Here is a 20,349-nt window from a genome sequence, read left to right on the forward strand (position 1 = left end):
ACACTAGAGCTTGCTGTTGCAGGAGCCCAGGAGATCATAGCAAATATTGTTATACTATCCCAGCAAGAACTTAGTGTGGCCTAGTGTGTACCTAGCAGAATGCATTTGAAACAGGCACAGAGAAGATTTTACCCAGTGGAATTCAAGTCAGAAATATGGAGGTGAGCAATTTGCTTTTCCTTTGAGTCTGGTGACTCACAGGATCAGTGAACCAAGGGTCGGGGAATAACCAAGTGTGATTTCAGTCAGGGACTGAGCCTGGGAAGGCTGTGTTCATAGGTGATAGAGTATGTGAGACCTGTAGAGGGTTCTGTCCCCAGCACTGTGAGTAGAATTCTGAGGAAGCTCTTGAGATCTAGGCTCCCAGAAGAGACTAGAATCTGCCCAGTCCTAGAGGTATGTGGATCTAATCTCTCTGGAGTAGATATCACACAAAGAAATCCCTAAGCCCTGATTAGAGATGTGTACCAGTCGTGAGAATTCCCTACTTAGAACTCTACAGTAGCATCAATCTGATCTGTTCAGACAAAACTCCAAATGACAGTACTTTACCATTCTGTCCTACTTATACTAGTGAGAAGAAAGGCTGAAAGCTATTTCGACAAGGTTTGGTTTTAGGTTACTCCAGTTAGCATCTTAGTGAGCAACATAAGCAGTTTTTGCTCTCTCTAAATACATAGTCTGAGAAAGAACAGTTGGGCATAGCCAGCGATCATTAATACTTTTTGAGAGTTTTGACTACCTCAGTGGAGACCATTCTTTCACTTTCCATAAGAATTTTTTCCTGCTTTCCTAGCTATAGATATATAGGTATACAGATATGTAGGTATACAGATACCTATACAGGTACATGGTTATTTCTTTTTTTCTCATTTTTAGCATTTTCCATGATTGTTGTTTTTCTTTTATTTGTTTTTTGAGGGTTAGTTTTTTTGTTCATTTTTTTGTATTTTTTAAATTTTTGTTTGTTTTTCTTTTTCTCTTTTCTTCTCCTATTAATGGCCAAATTCTGATATTTTCTCTCTCCTATTACTTTTATTCTTTTAACATTTTTTTGTCCTCCTTTTTAGCAATCACTTGCTACTTCTATTCTGCTTTCGCTGTTTACATTTAGAACATCCTACTTATCTTTTTATCTTATTATCACATTTTATTTTCACTTAATAAATTGTATTTTTACCATCCTTTAGAACTATTGGGTTTGTATAATTATTGCCCCAGGCATTCATTTTGCTGTAGTTATTAGTATTATGTATGGCATAGTTGATGCCTTCTGTATACTTTAATGCCAGATGTAGTTCATGACTATTCCTTGTTTTACTGTTAGAAATTTCTGACCCCACCTTTCTGGATATTGTGGTAATTAGCTTTGTGGATATCATAATATGCACCGGGCATTTATTTTAATGCAGTATATTATTTGATTCTGTTGTTATTGTTGCTTGTTTCACTCATTTCTGTGGGATCCTGTGAATCCACTAGGACATTACAAGTTCACAGGGTAAAGACATGGCTGCTGAGCTAACCCCAGCCTAGAAACACCACATATTGCTCCACACACAAACTAGTCATGCTCAAACTTCTATGATAATTTAATACAAAGACTAGAGAGACAAAACCCCCAAACTAATGACTAAACCACATTTCTACAGCAAAAACAAAGGAAATTAACATAAAGACTATGGATAACACATCGATAAAGGTTTCAATCTAAATTTTTCCCATACCCATTTAGAATACATAGTTTTTAAGTCAGAAGAGTAATCACATAGGTGTAAACAACAAATACTGTTACTTACAACACAATTGCCAGATTTACTTCTCAAATCTTCTGAGACCAACAGGAAAAGTAGAACAGGCCCGACTCTCCTTTCCATTTCTTCATAGACTATGTAACCCTTAGAGAGAACAAGGGCTGTTTGTGTTGCTTACTAAGATGCTAGCTGGAGTAACCTAAAGCTGAAGCTTGTAGAAATAGCTTTCAGTTTGTCTTCTCATCAGTATAAGTAGGACAGAATGGTAAAAGTGGAGAAGTTTGCAGGCTCAGACATAATGTATACTGTATGAAAATACACTAATCATCACCAAAGAATGAGAAGGGAACTTATACTACAAAACCTACTTAGAAATATATTGAAAAATTCACAACCTGATATCTAGAATGTTTTCACAAGAGAGAGAAGGCTATGCCTTAAAAAGGCCAAACATAAGAGTAGAAGATAATTCCATTCAGTAGATGCATAAAACTCAACACAAGAATATAAGAAATAAGAAAAACAAGGTAACATGATACTTCCTTAAGTTCATTATTTACCAGCAACTGACTTAAAAGATACTGAAGTGAATGAAATACCAGATAAAGAATTCAAAAGAATGATTTTTTAAAATGATTAATTCTAAGAGAACATAGAAAAATAACTGAATGAATCAAGAAAGTCAGTACAAGATATGAATGAGAAATTAAATAAGGAGAAATAGATATTGAAAAAGAAACAAACAAAAATGAAAGAAATAATAAATCAAATAAAATGTTCATTTGAAGGTCTCTCAAATACAGTGGACTGTGATGAAGATAGAGTCTCAGAGCTGGAAGACAAAGTAGCCAGCCTTGAATACTTGGGTAGTATTAAAGAAAAGAAAATAAGTAACCATGACCAGAATATACAAGAACAATGGGATTGTATTAAGAGAAAACATTTAAGGATTACTGAAATTTAAGAGGATTGTGAGATGGAGGCTAATGGCATGATAACCTCTTCAGGGAAGAAAAGAAAAGAAAAATCTCCAAACTGTGAGAATGAGATGGGCATCCAGGTATATGAGAAATTCAGAACACAAAATAGAAGAAATCAAAAAGAACCTCTCTGTGTCACATTATAATTAAAATGCCTAGCACACAGAAAATGGATAGGTTTTCAAAAGGCTCATGAAAAAAAAAAAAAAGCATCAGGTCACATTTAGAGTCAAGCCAATCAAAATTACTTCTGATTTCTTAGCACGACTTTGAAAATTCAGGAGGGTTTGGAATAATATGTTCCAAGTCCTGAAAAAGAATAACCATCAACCAATATTGCTATATCAAACAAAGCGATCCTTCAGAATCAAAACACAAATAAAAACCTTCCAAGAAAAGCAAAAATGAAAGAATTCATGACTACTAGCTAGCATTACAGAAAACAAAGAAATACTACACAGAAGAAATAAAAAAGAAATCCCAGAGCTAACAAATGGACAAGTTCATTTTTGAAGAGTAACTAAGCAAATAAAAACAGAATCAAATTAAACATTACAAATAAGCCAATATAGAAGGAATTAAAGAACATATTTCTATAACATTAAATGCAATTGATCTCAACTCTAATTAAAATACATAGACTGGTAGAATGAATTAAAAACAAGACCCACTTACATGTTATTTGCAAGAGACTCATTTTATAGGCAAAGACAGCCACATGCTAAAAGCCAAAGGATGGAAAATGACATACCAAGAAAATGGAGCCCCTAAGTGGCAAGAATAGCTCCTGTCCTAGCTGATAAATAATATTCAAGACAAAATTAATCAAAAGAAAAAAGATCACTTCATACTGGTAAATGTAACAGTCCAAAAAAAAAAAAAAAAAAAAAAGAAAAAAAGAAATACAATAATAGTAAATACCTATGCCCCAAAGATCCATGCATCCATGCACCTAATTACATAAAACTGACACTACTTGACTCAAAGTCTCAGAAAAACCTCATTACAACTTGGGAGTCTGAGGCAGGAGGGTCACAAGTTTGAAGCTAGCCTTAGCAAGGCCCTGAACAACTTAGTAAGACTCTGTCTACAAAAAAAAAAAAAAAAAAAAAAAAAAAAAAAAAACTCATTATAATAACACTAGGTGACTTCAACAAACTTCTCTCAGTAATAAACTCAGCAAAGACTCTTCAGATATTATAAATCACAATAGACCTAACAGACATATAAAGAATATTTCATCCAACAACAGCTGAATATACTTTTTTTCTCAGGTGCTCATTGAAACTTCTCCAAGATAGATCATATTTTAGGCAACAAAGCCACTCTCAGCAAAGTTTTTAAAAAATGATACAATTCTTTACATCTTATTTGATCACAATGAACATAAATTAGAACACAACACTAAAAAATCTACAGAAACCATGTAAATACATAAAGATTAAATAATATATTTTTGAATGATGAATGCATAATAGAAAAAATAAGAGGAGAAATTTAAAAATTTTTAGAATCAAATGAGATCAGTGATACAACATACCAGAACCTCTGGGACACTATAAAGGTAGTTGTAAGAGAAGAGTTTTTAGTTATGAGTGCCTATGTAAGAAAATCAGAAAGATACGAAACCGTACAATGATTCATCTCAAGTCCCTTCAAAAACAAGAACAAACCAATCCAAACCAGTTGAAGTAAATAAATAATTAATGAAATAGAGATCAAACAAATAATACAAATGATCAATTAAACAAAGTGTTGGTTCTCTGAAAAGATAAAGATAGATAATTCCCTAGCCAAACTACCAAAATAAAATGAGAGAAGATTCAAATTAACAAAATTATATCAGAAAGATAAAAATCACCAGACATTACAGCAATCCAGAGGATCATTAGGAAATATTTTCATTTTCAATAAATTAGAAAACCCTTAAAAAATGGACATGTTTCTAAACATATATGACCTTCTAAAATTGAATCAAGAAGATTTAGAAAACAGACTGGTAACTAGCGATGAAATACAAGCAGTAGAAAAAGGACCTTCAAAAAAGAAAAGATAGATTCTCAGCTGAATTATACCAAACTTTTAAAGAAAAAAAAATATGTCAATGCTCCTCAAAATATTCACTGGAAAACAAAGGGATAGACCACTTGTAAATTCATTCTATGAAGCCCCTAGTACCCTCATGCTAAAACCAGACAAGGATACACCAAAGGATAGAAAACTATAAACAAATATCCTTGATAAACTTAGATGCAAAACTCCTTCATAAAATATTAGAAAATCATATTCAAAAACACTAAGAAGAGTGTACTTTATGACCAGTTTGGTTTATTCCAGGGCTGTAAGGATGGTTTAACATTTACATATCAATAAATGCAATTCATCACATAAATGGAAATAAGTGAAAAAAAAATCACATCTTGATAGATGCAGAGAAAGCCTTTGACAAAATGCAGCACACATTCATGATAAAAACAAAAAGAAATTATGGATAGAAGGAACTTACCTCAATAACATAAGGCTATATTTGAGAAACCCAAATCCTACTTCATATGGAATGAAGAAAAACTGAAAACATTTCCTTTAAAATTCAGAACAAGAAAAGAATAATCAGTCTCACAAGTCCTGTTCAATATAGTACTAGGAATTCTAGCCAGAGCAATTAGACAAGAGGAAATAAAAGGGATGAAAATGGGAAAGGAAGATGTCAAATTATCACTGTTTGCAGGTGATATTATACTTAGAAGATCCAAAACTCTCCACTAGAAGACTGAAAGAATTAAGAAATTTGACAATGTGGAAAGTTACAAAATCAACACACACAAAAAATTCACCTGCTTTTCTCTATGCCAACAATGAATCTACTAAGAAATAAATCATGAAAAAAATCTGACTTATAATAGCCTCCAAAAAGTAAAACAAAATATCTAGGAGTAAATCTAAAGAAGGAGGTGAAAGACCTCTACATGAAACTATAGAACATTGAAGAAAGAAACTAAAGAAGCTATGAGAAGATGGAAAGACCTCCAGTGGTCATGGATAGGCAGAATTAGTAGTTAAAAAATCCATATTACAAAAACAACATACAGATTCAGTGTAATCCACATCAAAATATCAATGATGTTCTTCACAGAACTAGAAAAAAACAGTCCTAAAATTCATTTGGAAGAATTAAAGAACCAGAAGAGTCAAAGCAATTCTCAACCATAAAAAGCAATACTGGAGGCATCACAACACCAGAATTCAAATTATACTGCAGAGCTATAATAACAAAAATCGCTTGATAGTGGCACAAAAATACATAGACCAATGGTACAGAAAGACACCATACAGACAGTCATCTAAACCTTCACAGAGGTTTCAGAAACATAAATTGGAGAAAAGATGTCTTTTTAACAAATGGTGATGAGAAAACTGGTTATCCATATGTAGAGAATGAGACTAGATCCTTATCTCTTACCCTACACAAAAGTCAAATCAAGACATAGGTATTATTTTAGAAACTATGGAATTCCCAGAAGAAAGCATAGGGTTAACACTCCAGCATTATAGGCATAGGTAATGCAATAGTTAATCTGAATTGTCAACATGATTGGATAAAGAGGCTTCTGGGTGTGTCAATGAGGATGTTTCTAGGAATGACTGGTATGTGGGATAGCAAACTGAAGCAGAGACTCACCCTAAGTGTGGGCAGCACTTAGGTTGGAGGCTTGAATAGATAAAAATTGGAAGAATAAGGAAGCAGCAGCAGATGTAAGCTCGATTCTTCTTAAATGGGTTCTTGATTGCATCTGTGATCACCTGAGGACATCAGATTCCCCCTTCACTCTTCCAAAGTAGACTCTGCCAGTGATTCTCCAGGGAGTTTCTAGGCCTTCAGTCCTAGACTGGGGTACTGGGGTAATATCATTGATCCCTCTTGTTCTGAGGCTTCAGTCTCTTGAATTGCACAACTACTAGTTCCTCCAACTCTCCTACCTGCAGACTGCCATTGTGGCATTTTGGGACTATTCAGCTTCTAGTAGTGTAAGCCAATCTAATAAATCCCTTTTTATAATCATTTATAGTCATTATGCATAATGTTGGTTCTGTTCTTCTAGAAAACCCTAATACAGTCAATGACTTTCTCAATAGGATTCTTAAAGCTCAGGAAATAATACCAAGAGTTAATAAATGGTATGGTATCAAATTAAAAAGCTAAGAACTTCGTTAGCTACTCTTCTGACAAAGAATTAATATCTAGAATATATAAAGGACTTTAAAACCTTAAAACCAAAAAACCCTCCCAAATAACCCAATTAATAAATGGGCAACAGACTTCTCAAAAGAAGAAATACAAATGAACAACAAATATATTTAAAAATTTCAACAAACACTTAACAATTAGGAAAATGCAAATCAAAATTACACTGAAATTTCATCTCAATCCAACAAGAATAGCATTCATCAAAACTACAAACGATAAAAAATGCTGGAAAGAAAGTGGAGAAAAAGGAACACTTTTACATTCTTGGTGGGTGTTTCTGTCAGCTCTTGCATTGCTATAGCCAAAATACCCAATAAGAACAACTTAGAGAAGGAAAAATTTATTTGGGCTCAGAGGTCTCAGTTCAGAGATGGCTGCCTCCATTGCTCTGCATACAAGGTGAGGCAGAAAAACATGGAGGAAGGGCATAGCAGAGAGAAGCTGCTCTACTTGTGGCAGCAAGGAAGTAGACAGGGTGGAAGGGGCCACTGGGAAGATGGTCCTTTCCATAGCTTGCCCCCTGTGACCCACCTTCTCTAGCCACACCTCATGTGCCTACGGTTACCACTCTGTTCATTCAAACTTGGATGGACTGATTTGGTTACAGCTCTCACAATTGAATCATTTCACCTTTGAATATTCTTGCAGCAACACAGGAGTTTTTTGTGACAACTCATATCCAAACCATAACAATGGAATTGTAAATTAGTGCAACCACTATGGAAATTAATATGGGGGTTCCTCAAAAGACTAGGAATGGAACCACTATATGAACCATTCCTCAGTATCTAAAGAATTAAAGTCAGGCAGCACAGCCAATATAGCACATCTCGTAGAGTGCCTGCATCGCATGCCCGAGGCCCGGGTTCGAGTCCCAAGCACTGTGAGATTGTGCAAATAACAAACAAAGAATTAAAGTCAGTTTACTATAGTGATACATGTGTACCCATGCTTATGGCACCAAAATTCACAATAGATAAACTATGAAATCAGTCTAGGTATCTATCAATGGAAAAATGAATAAAGAAAATGTGATATATATACACAATGGAGTTTTATTCAGTCATAAAGACAAATGAATTTACATCAATTGCAGGAAAATGGAACTTAAGAACATTGTGTTAAGCAAAATAAGTCAAACCCATAAGGTCAACAGTCATTTTTTTCCTTCATATGTGGAAGCTGGAAAGGAAAAAGGAAAAGAAACATGTGAGTAGGTATAGTATGAAAATTGGAAGGAGATTAGAATAGAGGAAAGAGACCAGGAAGAGAGAGGAGGCAAGGGGAAGGGGGAAAACTGTGCATTGATATGGGTCAAATTATATTGTTATTTCACATGCATGCATAAATATGTAACAACAAATCCCATCATTATATATAACTATAATGCACCAATAAAATATGGAAGAGAATAGGGAAGACAAAAATCCCTAATAACAGGTCCCAAGTAGGAACAGCTAGAGCAGGAACTTAGGTCTTGCTCCTGGACATCTACTTACACAACAAAACTAGAGAGAAGTCCCAAGATGATAGATCAAAGGAGCTTGTAATATGGAAGCCAAGTCCTCACCCAGATTCACAGAGTGGCAAACCAGGTGGAATAAAGAATGGGCAGCAAGCATGGGTCACAGTCACATGGAATATGCCATGCTGGAATGGGTCTGTGGTGCAACAAGCCAGGGTCGAGGCAAGCCAGGGCATGCTGATCTGTCAAACTGCAGCAGCCTGGCCTAGACTCAGTGTGGACACCTGCTCCACACAGCACTGCAGTCCCAAACCCCTGAGTATCTGTAATATGCCAAACTCAACCTACCACTGCCCAATGAGTGGCAGAAACAATTTCAGTGAAATAATAACAGAAATTTTTCCAAACCTTAGAAATGAGATGGGCATTCACATATAAGAACATATAGAAATCCAGATAGTAAAGTTCACAAAAGAATCTCTCCAAGAAACATCACAATTAACATGCTTAAAATAAAGATAAGAAAATAATATTAAGAAGTGCAAGAGAAGCTGAGCATTGTGGCACATACTTATAAGTTCCAGTCACTTAGGAGTCTGAGGCAGACTGGCTTAAGACCAACCTCAGCATCTTAGTGAGAACCTATCTCAAAATAAAAAGGACTGGGAATATGGCTCAGTGACAAATTAGCTCTGTGTACAATCCCCAGTGTCAAATTTTTGAAAGCCACAGAAAAAAAATATCAGGTCACATTTAGAGGTAAACCTGTAAGGCTCATTTCCAACCTATCAACTCAGACTGTAAAATCCAGAAAGGTTTGGAATGGGATATTCCAAGTTCTTAAAGGAAATAATTGCCAGCCAAGGTTGCTATATATATAAAGATGTCTTTCAGGATCATAAAAGAAATAAAAACTCACCACAGTAGGAATAAGTTGAAAGAATCTATGACCATTAAGTCAGTACTACAAAAAATACTTTAAAATAAACTATACAGAGAAGAACTCAAAAACAAACCACAGAGCTTCCAAATGGACAAAAATTCCCTAGAATAACAATTAACTAAATCAAAATTATGACCAAATTAAATATAGGAAATAAACCAAACATGCAGAAAATAATAAGCATCAATCCATAATAATGCTGAACTTTCTAATTAAAAGACAGATTGGAAGACTATATTTTAAAACAAAGACAGAACTTTATGGTGTCTGCAAGACTCATCTCACAGACAAAGACATCCATTGACTAAATGTAAAAGGATGGAAAAGATATTCCATGCAAATAGAATCCCAAACAAGCAGGAGTAGCTATTCTTGTATCTGACAGAATAGACTTCAAGTAAAAATTAATTAAAGGAGACAAAGAGTACCAATATATACTAGTAAAATAAACAATCAAGAAGACTATAAAATAGCAAATATTTATACCCCAAATGTTGGTGCACCTAATACATAAAACAAATACTTCTTGACTTTAAATTCCAGATATATTCAATATGATTATACTGAATGATTTCAACAATGCTCTCTCACCATTAGACAGGTCATCCAGACAAAATCAATAAAGATATTTCTGAACTAAATAACATTATAAATCAAGTGAACTTAACAGACATTTATAGAATATCTAGTCCAAAAACAACTGAATTCACATTCTTTCCAGCAGCTCATAGAATCTTCCAAAAGAGGTTACAAACTCTTAGGAAATAAAAAAAAAATGTATATGCCTCATGTATCTTATCAGGTCATAATGGAATGGAATTAGACATCAACAGCAAGAAAAATTACAAAAAACACATAAAATACACAGAGATTGAATAATATTCTTTTAAATGAGGCATATATCATAGAAAAAATGAGAGGAGAAATTTTTAAATTCTACAGTCAAACAAGACTATTGATACAATGTTACCAGAACTTCTGGGAAACTATGAAGTTGGTTCTAAGAGAAGAGTTTATAGTAGTAAGCACCAATATTAAAATTTAAAAATCTCTAATAAACAATCCAATGCTATATCTCAAGGCCCTAGAAAAACAGGAACAAATTAATTCCAAAACCAGTAGAAGACAGGAAATAATCAAGATCAATCTGAAACTAATTAAAATGAAATATTTTTTTAAATGCAAAAATCAATGCAACAAAGAGTTGGTTCTTTGGAAAAATAAACAAGATTGATAAACCCTTAGTCAAATTAACCAAATGGAAGAAAAAGAAGACCAAATCAACAAAATTAGAGATTAAAAAGTAGATACCACTTCAGACATCGCTGAAATACAGATCATAAAAAGCTTTTTTTTTTTTTTTTTTTTGGTACTGTAGATTTAACCCAGAGATGCTTACTCCCTGAGCCACACCCAGACCTTTTGTTTTGAGACAAGGTCTCACTAAGTTGTTTAGGGTCTTGCTAAATTGCTGAAGCTGGTTTCAAATTTGTGATCTTTCTGCCTCAGCCTTCTGAGTTGCTAGATTACAGGCATGTGCCACCATGCCAGCTATATGGGGCCATTTTGAAAGCTTATTTTCCAAAAAATTAGAAAATTTAGAAGAAAAAGACAAATTTCCAGACATGTATGACCTACTTGAATTGAATCAAGAGGACACAGAAAATCTAAACAGACCAATGTCAAGCAATGAGATTGAAGTAGTAATAAAAATATTTTCAACAAAGAAAAGCCCGGGACCAAATGGGTTTCAGCTGAGTTCTGCCAGATCTTTAAAAAGTAACTAAATCCAAGCATCCTAAAATTATTACATGAAATAGAAGGGGAGAGAACCCTCCCAAACTCATTCTATGAAGCCAGACTACCCAAACTAGATAAAGACACATCACAGGAAGAAACAATAGACTAATATCCCTAATAAACAGATGCAAAAATTGCTAATAAATTAGTAAACCATGGGGCTGGGGTGGTACTCAGTGGTAGAGTGCTTGCCTAGCACTAGGTTCGATCCTCAGCACCGCATAAAAAACAAATTTAAAAAAGATTTAATTAATTTTAAAAAATTAGTAAACCATATTCAAAATGCATTAAGAGTATTATATACCATGATCAAGTGTGTTTCATTCCAAGGACACATGGTTGGTTCAGTATACATAAATCAATAAATGTAATTCATCAAATAAATAGAATCAAGGACAAAAAATCACATGATCATCTAACTAGATGCAGAATACTCCTTTGTCAAAAGTCAGCAGTCATTGATGTTAAAATCACTGAAGAAACTACATATTGAAGAAATGTACCTGAGGACCATAAAGGCTATATATGACACATCATGGCCAAAATCACACTGAGCAGAGAAACACTGACAACACTTCCTCTAAAGTCAGGAACAAGGTTGGTCATCCTCACCACTCCTATTCAATACAGTTCTTGAAACTTTATCCAAAGGAATCAGGCAGAAGGAAATTAAAGGAAAACAAATAGGAAAAGAAGTCAACCTATCCTGCTTGCTGATGACATGATCATATACTTAGAACCCCCCCCAAAAAAAACTCCTGTATAAGATTTCTAGAGCTGATAAACAAATTCAGCAAAGTTGCAGATTAAAAAATCAACAATAATTAATCAACTGAGAAATCAAGAAAATTATTCCTTTTATAATAGACTTAAGAAGAAATTAAATACTTGGGAATAAGTCTAACTATGGAGGTGAGACACCTTTACAATGAAAACTATAAAATACTGAAGAGAGAAATTGAAGACCTTAGAAGTTGGAAAGACTTACCATGTTCATTGATAGGTACAACTAATATTGTTAAAATGACCATATTACCAAAAAAAAAAAAAAAAAAAAAAAAAAATCTACAGATTCAATTTGAAGCAAAGCTAATAAAGTCACATAACAAAAAGAAAGTTATTATCTACAACTGTTACCAATCCACCAAACAAATATACACTCCAACACACCAATTTGGAAAACCATGTTGAAATGTATGAAGGGAAAATGGGAGATGGAGTGACAGAGGATGTTGGTTGGGTCATCTACCTAATGTGACTAAGTGAACACTGGAAGATCAACTAATTATGCTCCTTTTTCTGAGAACTTGTCACTTTTCTAGTCACTCTTTGGATACAACCAGAGCAGAAATAAAGGACCTGAGACTGGAAATGCCCAGGCACTGAAACTTTCCATCAATTCCGATAGTACATTTTCAGGAAAAATAAAAATTAAAAAAAAAAAAAAATACCTGGTAACAAAATGTGTTGTGCTCTCATCAAGTAAGCATATGTCAGTTATCTATGATGTTTCTTTCCTTCTCTTTCTTATTTTCCTATTCATCAAGAAGGTCACATGTATAAGTATTTGCTTATTTTAAATTAAAAAAAAAAAAACTTAGATGGAGCCACAAACTGTCTCTTGAGTGTTGCCTTCTGGTGCTGGCTTTAGCCCATTTCATTTTTATTAGCAATAGGTTATATGGTTTACATTGAAACAAGGGAAGAGCCTGGTTTATTATAAAATTATGCATATTTTTATTTCCCTTTTGGTAAAACTTCCACATAAGGTCATTGATAGAACTATATTATGTGGATAAATATGGGAAAAGAGAGAGCATGAATAAGATTCTGATGATATGTACACATGACAGCAATATCCAATGCCCTTATCACTAAATCTAGAAAATGAACCAAATAATATAAAGCCTACTGGTGAAAATATCAATTGTTTTTACTTTTCTGGAAGGCAATTTAACAAAAAAATCTCAAAGCCCTTAGAACTTTTCATGTCCTTTGACTCAATGATTCTAGCACTAGGACCTCACTTCAAGGGGATAAATACAGAATTACTCAAAATACAATGTCAAAGTGGTCTTTTCCAAGACTTTTCTTTTTATTTTTAGTACTAAGCATTGAACACAGGGGTGCTTTATCAATGAGCTACATACATCCCAAGCCTTTTTTTTTTTTTTTTTTAATCTTTGTTTTGTTTTTTGTTTGTTTGTTTTTATTTTTGAGACAGGGTCTTGAACTTGTAATTCTTCTGCCTCAGCTTCTTGAGTTACTGGAATTACAATTATGTACCTAGCTCCCAGTGATTTTAAAAAAGCACAGAATATGGATTAAATAATTGTTCAAAAACAGGAAATGGGTCAAATTTATGTGGTATAGCAACACATGGTAATCATATACATCTAATAAAAAATATGTTGTAAAAGAAAATTTAGTAGATAACCTAATGGATAGAAAAAGTTTAATAAGCACATATTGAAAAAAGGAATAACATAGGATATGATTCATAATAGGAAAACCAGCAGATGTGTTTGTTTTTTAATTTTACATATGTTTGAAAGATACAAAATGTTATCAGAAGTTATCTTTGAGTACTGGGAATTTGTATTAATTTTCATTTTGTTCTCTTTGCTTGCCTTTAATTTTTTTAAAAAATTTCCTCTAATAAATGTAATTATTTTTATATCAAGAAAAATACATAAAATGAAATGCTCAAAGTGTACTAAAGAGTTATCTTGAAAGTTTCTAACAAATAGGGTAAATTGAAACAATTTAGCTGAAAAAACATGAAACTATGGGTATTGACAATGTAGGTACCAAGGGTCAAAATTATTAAAATTATTGTGGATTTTAAACAGCATTCAGATTCAGATCTCATAAAATAATAGAATATTAATTATGAATGAACATTATAAAATTTAATATACCTATCAACAATAAAGCAGAAATTACTTGTTATTGCTCTACAGCATTTTCCACATACTGACTTCAATCTGACATAGCTAAATGGAGCATCAGACAATTATGTCTCATCTATATGATTAATGCATCCAAATGTTAGGAAATTAAAGCCACAATCTCATCTGAGTCTAAAATAAGCAATTAAGCTTGTCTTCATGTTACTAATGAAATACAGCCCAAATAGAATCTAAATAGCTTTGCAAACACGATGAATAAAGAAAGAGGTTCAATGGTAGTTAATTTTTTTTTAAATGTGTCATAGTAAATGTGTATTCCTTTAAACCTGTATTGTGTGAGGTGCTAGCTGCTAACCACTTGTGGTTTGAAATGTGGCTAGTCCAAAGGAAGATATGTTTTAAGTATAAAATACAAAAAAATATTTCAAAGACTTGTACAGAAGAGAATATAAAATACCTCCTTAAAAATTTTAAAATATTGATTATATGTTGAATTATAACATTTAGAAAATACTGAGTTAAGTAAAATATAATTTAAATTTTACCTTTGTTTCACTTTTTTTAATACAGCTACTTTAAAATTTAAAATTACACACATGGCTCACATGTTTCAATTAAACAGCATTCATCTAGTACTCAAACTTATGCTGATGTTGATCAGCATCTTGACACATATAAATTCTTGAAGCAACATAGTATGAGGGGAAAACTTTCTATTCAAATGGACACAAGAGACTCAGTTCTGCTAAACTACTTACCAACTAAGAAACGGGAAAATATTTGCCTTTCTACAGTGTTTTTCTACTGTAAAATAGAGCTTTTTAAATAGCATAAATTAAAATCTGATGTACTTGTCTCCTCTTCAACCTTTAACTTAAATTTTTAAAAAGACTATGGTTTTGCTTTATAAATAGAATATGCAAAATTTTAATAATTTCATCACCTGAGGATAACTTTAGTTATTATTTACTTGGGTGGATATTTACATATCTTTTTTTCTGTGGTTCTATCAATACAGATGTAATATTTTCAGAAGGAAGGAAAACAGAGAATAGATGTTATACAAATTCTTTTGAGGCCTGCTTTTTAATTACATAGGAACATGTTTCAAATATCTGTATCACTAAAAATTATTTCAGATTAGAAATGTCAGTGTGGTGTTACACTGTGTGATTATATCACACTTGATGCTGATTTCCTCTTTATTTGTTGGCTACTTAAGTAGTTTAGGAGATTTTGCTATGACCAAGAAAAGAATACTAATGTGAATGCTCTAGGAATCAAATATTTCACTTCTATTATTTCTTAATATCAATTCTAAAGAGACAAATATTCCCATTTATAAAAAAATTTTGACATAGAATCAGATGACTTTCCAAAAATTTATATGCCAATAACATATAAAAATGCCCATTTCTAAATCTTTATAACACACACCTCAGAGAGAGCACTAGTCTCCAGGATTTATAAAGGACTCAAAAAAAAAAAAAAAACCACCAAAAATACAAATAACCCAATCAATAAGTGGTCGAAGGAACTGAGCAGACACTTCACAGAACAAAATATACAATCGACTAACAAATATATGAAAAAATGTTCAACAACTCAAGTAATTAGAGAAATGCAAGTTAAAACTACACTGAGATTTCATCTCATTCCAGTCAGAATGGCAATTATCAAGAATACAAGTAGTAATAAATGTTGGTGAGAATGTGTGGAAAAGGGTTCACTCATATTGCTGGTAGAACTGAAAAATTGTTGCAACCACTCTGGAAAGCAGTATGGAGACTCCTTCGAAAACTTAGAATGAAACCACCATTTGACCCAGTTATCCCACTCCTTGGCCTATACCCAAAGGACTTGAAATCAGCATACTACAGTGATGCAGTCACATCAATGTTTATAGTAGCTCAACTTATAAGAGCTAAACCATGAAACCAACCTAGATGCCCTTCAACAGATGGTTAAAGAAAATGTATATTTACACAATGGAATATTACTCAGTCTTAAAGAATAAAATTATGGCATTTGCAGGTAAATGAATGGAGTTGGAGAATATCATACTGTAAGATAAACTAATCCCAAAAAACCAAAGGCCAAATGTTTTCTCTGATAACATCAATGGACACTGATACATCACTGGGGCAGGGTAAGGGAAGATGGGAGAAACTTTGGATTGGACAGAGGGGAAGGAGGGGAGGAGAGGGGAAAGGGCAGGAGGGTAGGAAAGATGCTGGAGTGATATAGACATCATTACCCTGTGTACATGTATGATTGCATGAATGGTGTGACTCTACACAGTGTACAACCAGAGAAATTAAAAGTTGTACTCCGTTGGTGTACAATGAATTGAAATGCATTCTGTTGTTACATATAACTAAATAGATTCAATAAAAAAGTCCATTTCTCCATACCATTTTTAACCCTAGATATATTTTTACCATTCTTACAGATAAAAATCTAAGTATTTCTTTCATCTTTATTTTTTGATGAGAAGAGAGGTTCATAATTTTCTTAGTCATTTGTGGATTATCACCCAGAATTCCACAGACTGTCACCATGACATCTATTCATCTCCCAACATCAGTAACATATACTCAGCATTCCACCAACTCCTGTGGTTCATGAATCATCTAACTTAATCCTCCTGTTGGGGACTAAACCCCAACCATCTTCTACTCCAGGACATCACTCAGCAATTTCCCTCTCTCTTCTGTATCACCAATGTTTATCACTTACTGGATTATTTTCATCAGCATCAAACATACTCCATTTCTTCCATGTTAAACCAAGCAAAAACAAAATATAATAAAAAAAAGGAAATAACATAATTGGCCCTACTTCTCTGCTGTCCTTCACAGAAAAACTCAAAACAGTTGTCTCTACACATTGTCTTCAATTTCTCTCCTTCCCCTTTCACTCAGACCTGCTCCAATTAAGCATTTGCTTTTAGTTTTCAATGAAAATGGCCAACAAAATCCTCCATTAAGAACCAGCAGTTACTTATCATTCTCTTTTATTTGACTTATCTGTAGCATTTATTCAGGGTCCACCAACCCTGCTGATACTGTAGACCACTTCCCAAGTCCACTGCCCCCACAAAATCTCTACATGGACACCTAATGGCACCCCAAACTCAATATGTACAATTCAAAACAACTGATCTTCCCAACAGCCAAAGCCCACTTTGCTTACAGTCTTCCTTACCTCAGTGAATGGCAACTCCATTCTTCTAGTTGCTCCACTCAAATAAGCAACTATATTGGACTATTCTTCCTGCTCTCTTTTTCTCACATGCCTCACAAAATATGTCAGAAGATGCTGTTGACTCTTCCTTTAAAATACATCAAGAACTGACTATTTCTCCCCACTTCTATGCCTCCACCCAGGTCATCATTTTCTTACCTGGATTACTTTAATAATTTTCTAAATGTCCAGTCTTTTCTTGTGCTATTATACCCTTCTCTACCTCAATCTATTTTAAATGTGGCAATTGCCAAAATGATTCGGCTACAACATAAGCCAGATCTTGCTACTGTTTACTTTGGCTCAACACCTTCTAATAGTTTCCCATATCACTCAGAATGTAATCTGAAGTTTTAAAAATAGCTACAAAGCTCTAAATATCCTGTCTCTGTGGTTGGGGACATAGTTCACTGTTAAGCACTTCCTGAGTATGCACAGGTTCTGAGTTTGATACCTGGCAACACACACACACACACATACACACAGCAAGAATAAATAAATAACTATCCTACTCCTCACTATTACCTCTTTGACACCATCTTCCACTATTCTCCTGGTCTGTCATTCATTTCCTGCCATATTGACCTCTTGCCAGGCAAATTCTCACCTTGGTAAACACTGACTAGAATGATTTTACTTTAAATATCTTCATGACAAGATCCCTCAACTCACTGCATGACTTCAATTCAATGTCATTTTCTCAACCAGGCCTATCCCCAAACTTTTATTTCAAAATTGTAATTCAATCCCCCCAAATTCACGCCCTTTCTGTTTTACCCATTCTATATTTTTTCATAGCACTTATCACCTTTTAATATACTGTGTATAATTTATTTAGGTATTGTGTTTATGCTTTCAAGTATTCCACTTGCTTCATGAGTACAGTGATTTTTCCCTCCGTTCTACCAATAGATGCTTAATAGTAATTTTTGAAAATATAACTAAATCCCCTCTGTATCTCCTTTGCCCCCTTTGCCTTTTGACTGCTTATTGTTCAATGAATTTACAAAGTGCCTTTAAATATTAGGAATTAAAATATTTTGTATCTGATATGTTGCCAGTGTTTTCCTCTTTGGTGTCAATCTTTGCCCTTGTCAAGTTTTTCCTTTAAAAATTATTTGTTTTAGAACTTAAAATATATTTATAAGTTTCAAAATTCCAGAAGTACAATGAAAGGTAAATACAATGGAAATTCTTCCTCACATCTCATCCTTTGGCGCCTGTCTCCCCTCCCCAAAGGCAATGAATGTTATCTCTCTTTGTGCATTCTTTCAGACATACAAAAGAAAATAAAGGTGTGCATGTGTGAGTGTGCCCATGTTTATTTTCCCCTCTTTTACACAGTATGTATTCAAAGTTACTTTGTTTGCATAACTCTATACCTCACCCTATCCCTTGGATATTGTTTCAGATCAGTAAAGTTTTAAAACTTTTTTTTTTCACCTGTAGAATAGTACATTATACAGATGTACAATAATCTATATTAGCCTTTATTAAGGGTTTTGCTCAATCTTTTCTATTGCAATAAATAAAAATAAATCTGTTTACATATTTAAATATATTTTTATGATACATTCTTGAGATATGGAAACTCTTTAGACAAAGGATATGTGCTTTGTGATTTTGATAGGCTCTACCGTACTGCTCTATAGAAATAAATTATTTAATAACAAAGTTTGAAATGAAAAATAACTAGGGGTGGAAGGATTGCTATTTGAATGTAAACTATAGACCCTGGGTAATAATCATATCAAATGAGGCATGTTTTAAGATTCAAGCAATTAAAAACTTCAGTCACTCTGGCTTAAAACAATAATGTAGACTAGTGGCCCTTAAAAAGTCTACACGCACTCACCCCAACAGCTGTGCACACACACACACAATCTGTGAGAATTTTCACAAGACATAATAACTAGAACCAAAAAGGGAAATGGCCATATCAAAACAAAGGTGGATCCTGACAAATGAGAAGTGCAATTAATATTATAATTGAACAAGTAATCCATTGTGCTAGTTAGAACAGTGTATTTATATGCATCACTCCTCACCAGCATCAGAATACTGATGCCAACCACTTCTATCTTTATTCAAATTATCCCTTTTACTCTCTTTCACCTCAAGGAAACTTATTCCTGAAAACTCATTAAGTTTTGATTGAAACTTTGTTATTCACTGCCAGCATATTCGTATTTTCTTTAATTAATGTTTGCATGTAACTTTATTTAGTGAGGGCACATATGTATGTGTCACTTCCCCCAGATATTTCGAATTCTCGGAGGTAGGAATTCTCCTACCAAGGAGTTTAGCAGAGCTAACCATATATTAAGAATTACTCAATAAATATTTACCAAGTAAAACACATCATCAATTATACAAAATGTATTTTGGAAAATTATATGTGGCAAGAACCATTAAACCAGAATTTATGAACCTTATATTTCTCCCAAGTAGATTTCTACTGTCCCCTAACATGCCTTCTCACTGTTTCCTTCATTGTTTTCATCTTCAACTCAACTGAATCGCTTAGAAGATGCTATGAGTAGAATGTGCTAGATGCTATGGACACATATATAACTATAAGTTACTTTGATGTAAAAGGATTTATGTTGTAGTCATTTAATCTCCCTTCTTAGAATGTCCTCCCATCTCTTTCTGCCAATGCTAACTAACTCTGCCCATTCTTCAAAGTCCATAGTTACTTTACTTCCTCCATCAAGCCTTACTGAGTGATTTTATCCTCAATATTGCTTCCTTCTGCAGAAATTTTAGCATTTGAAATATAGTCAATGAATTTTTTACTTAATCTTTAGTAATTTGAAGGAACTGTGAATCCCAACTTTTCTGAGTGGCACAGGATTATATGAAGGAAGAGTGGAAATTGAGTTCGGATTTTTAAAAAGGAAGGAAAGTGGGTTGTGATGGACAGGTCTTACTGGAAGGAAGCCATCTCAGGCTCCTAAAGAAAACACCTCCATATTTAGGACCTGCTAATCTAGAGACACC

The 20,349-nt window shown here is 33.6% G+C and overlaps 1 protein-coding gene across 2 annotated transcripts in view; it reads right to left on the bottom strand.

The window, feature by feature from the left end:
- LOC306656517 (coiled-coil domain-containing protein 148-like) overlaps positions 1-17,432 on the bottom strand; it is a 169,137-nt gene extending 151,705 nt beyond the window's left edge. Inside the window, exon 1 of one of the 2 annotated variants that reach the window (XM_079131829.1) lies at positions 11,692-11,856. In XM_079131829.1, coding sequence (XP_078987955.1) covers positions 11,692-11,702 — 11 coding nt within the window. In that variant the 5' untranslated portion in view covers positions 11,703-11,856. Of the gene's footprint in view, positions 1-11,691; positions 11,857-17,307 lie in introns of those variants that run through there. The other variant, XM_079131830.1, reaches the window with a different exon arrangement.
- Between the last annotated feature and the right edge of the window lie 2,917 nt (positions 17,433-20,349).

Source organism: Sciurus vulgaris, assembly GCF_902686455.1.
Source record: "Sciurus vulgaris genome assembly, chromosome: 3".
Classification (NCBI taxonomy): domain Eukaryota; kingdom Metazoa; phylum Chordata; class Mammalia; order Rodentia; family Sciuridae; genus Sciurus; species Sciurus vulgaris.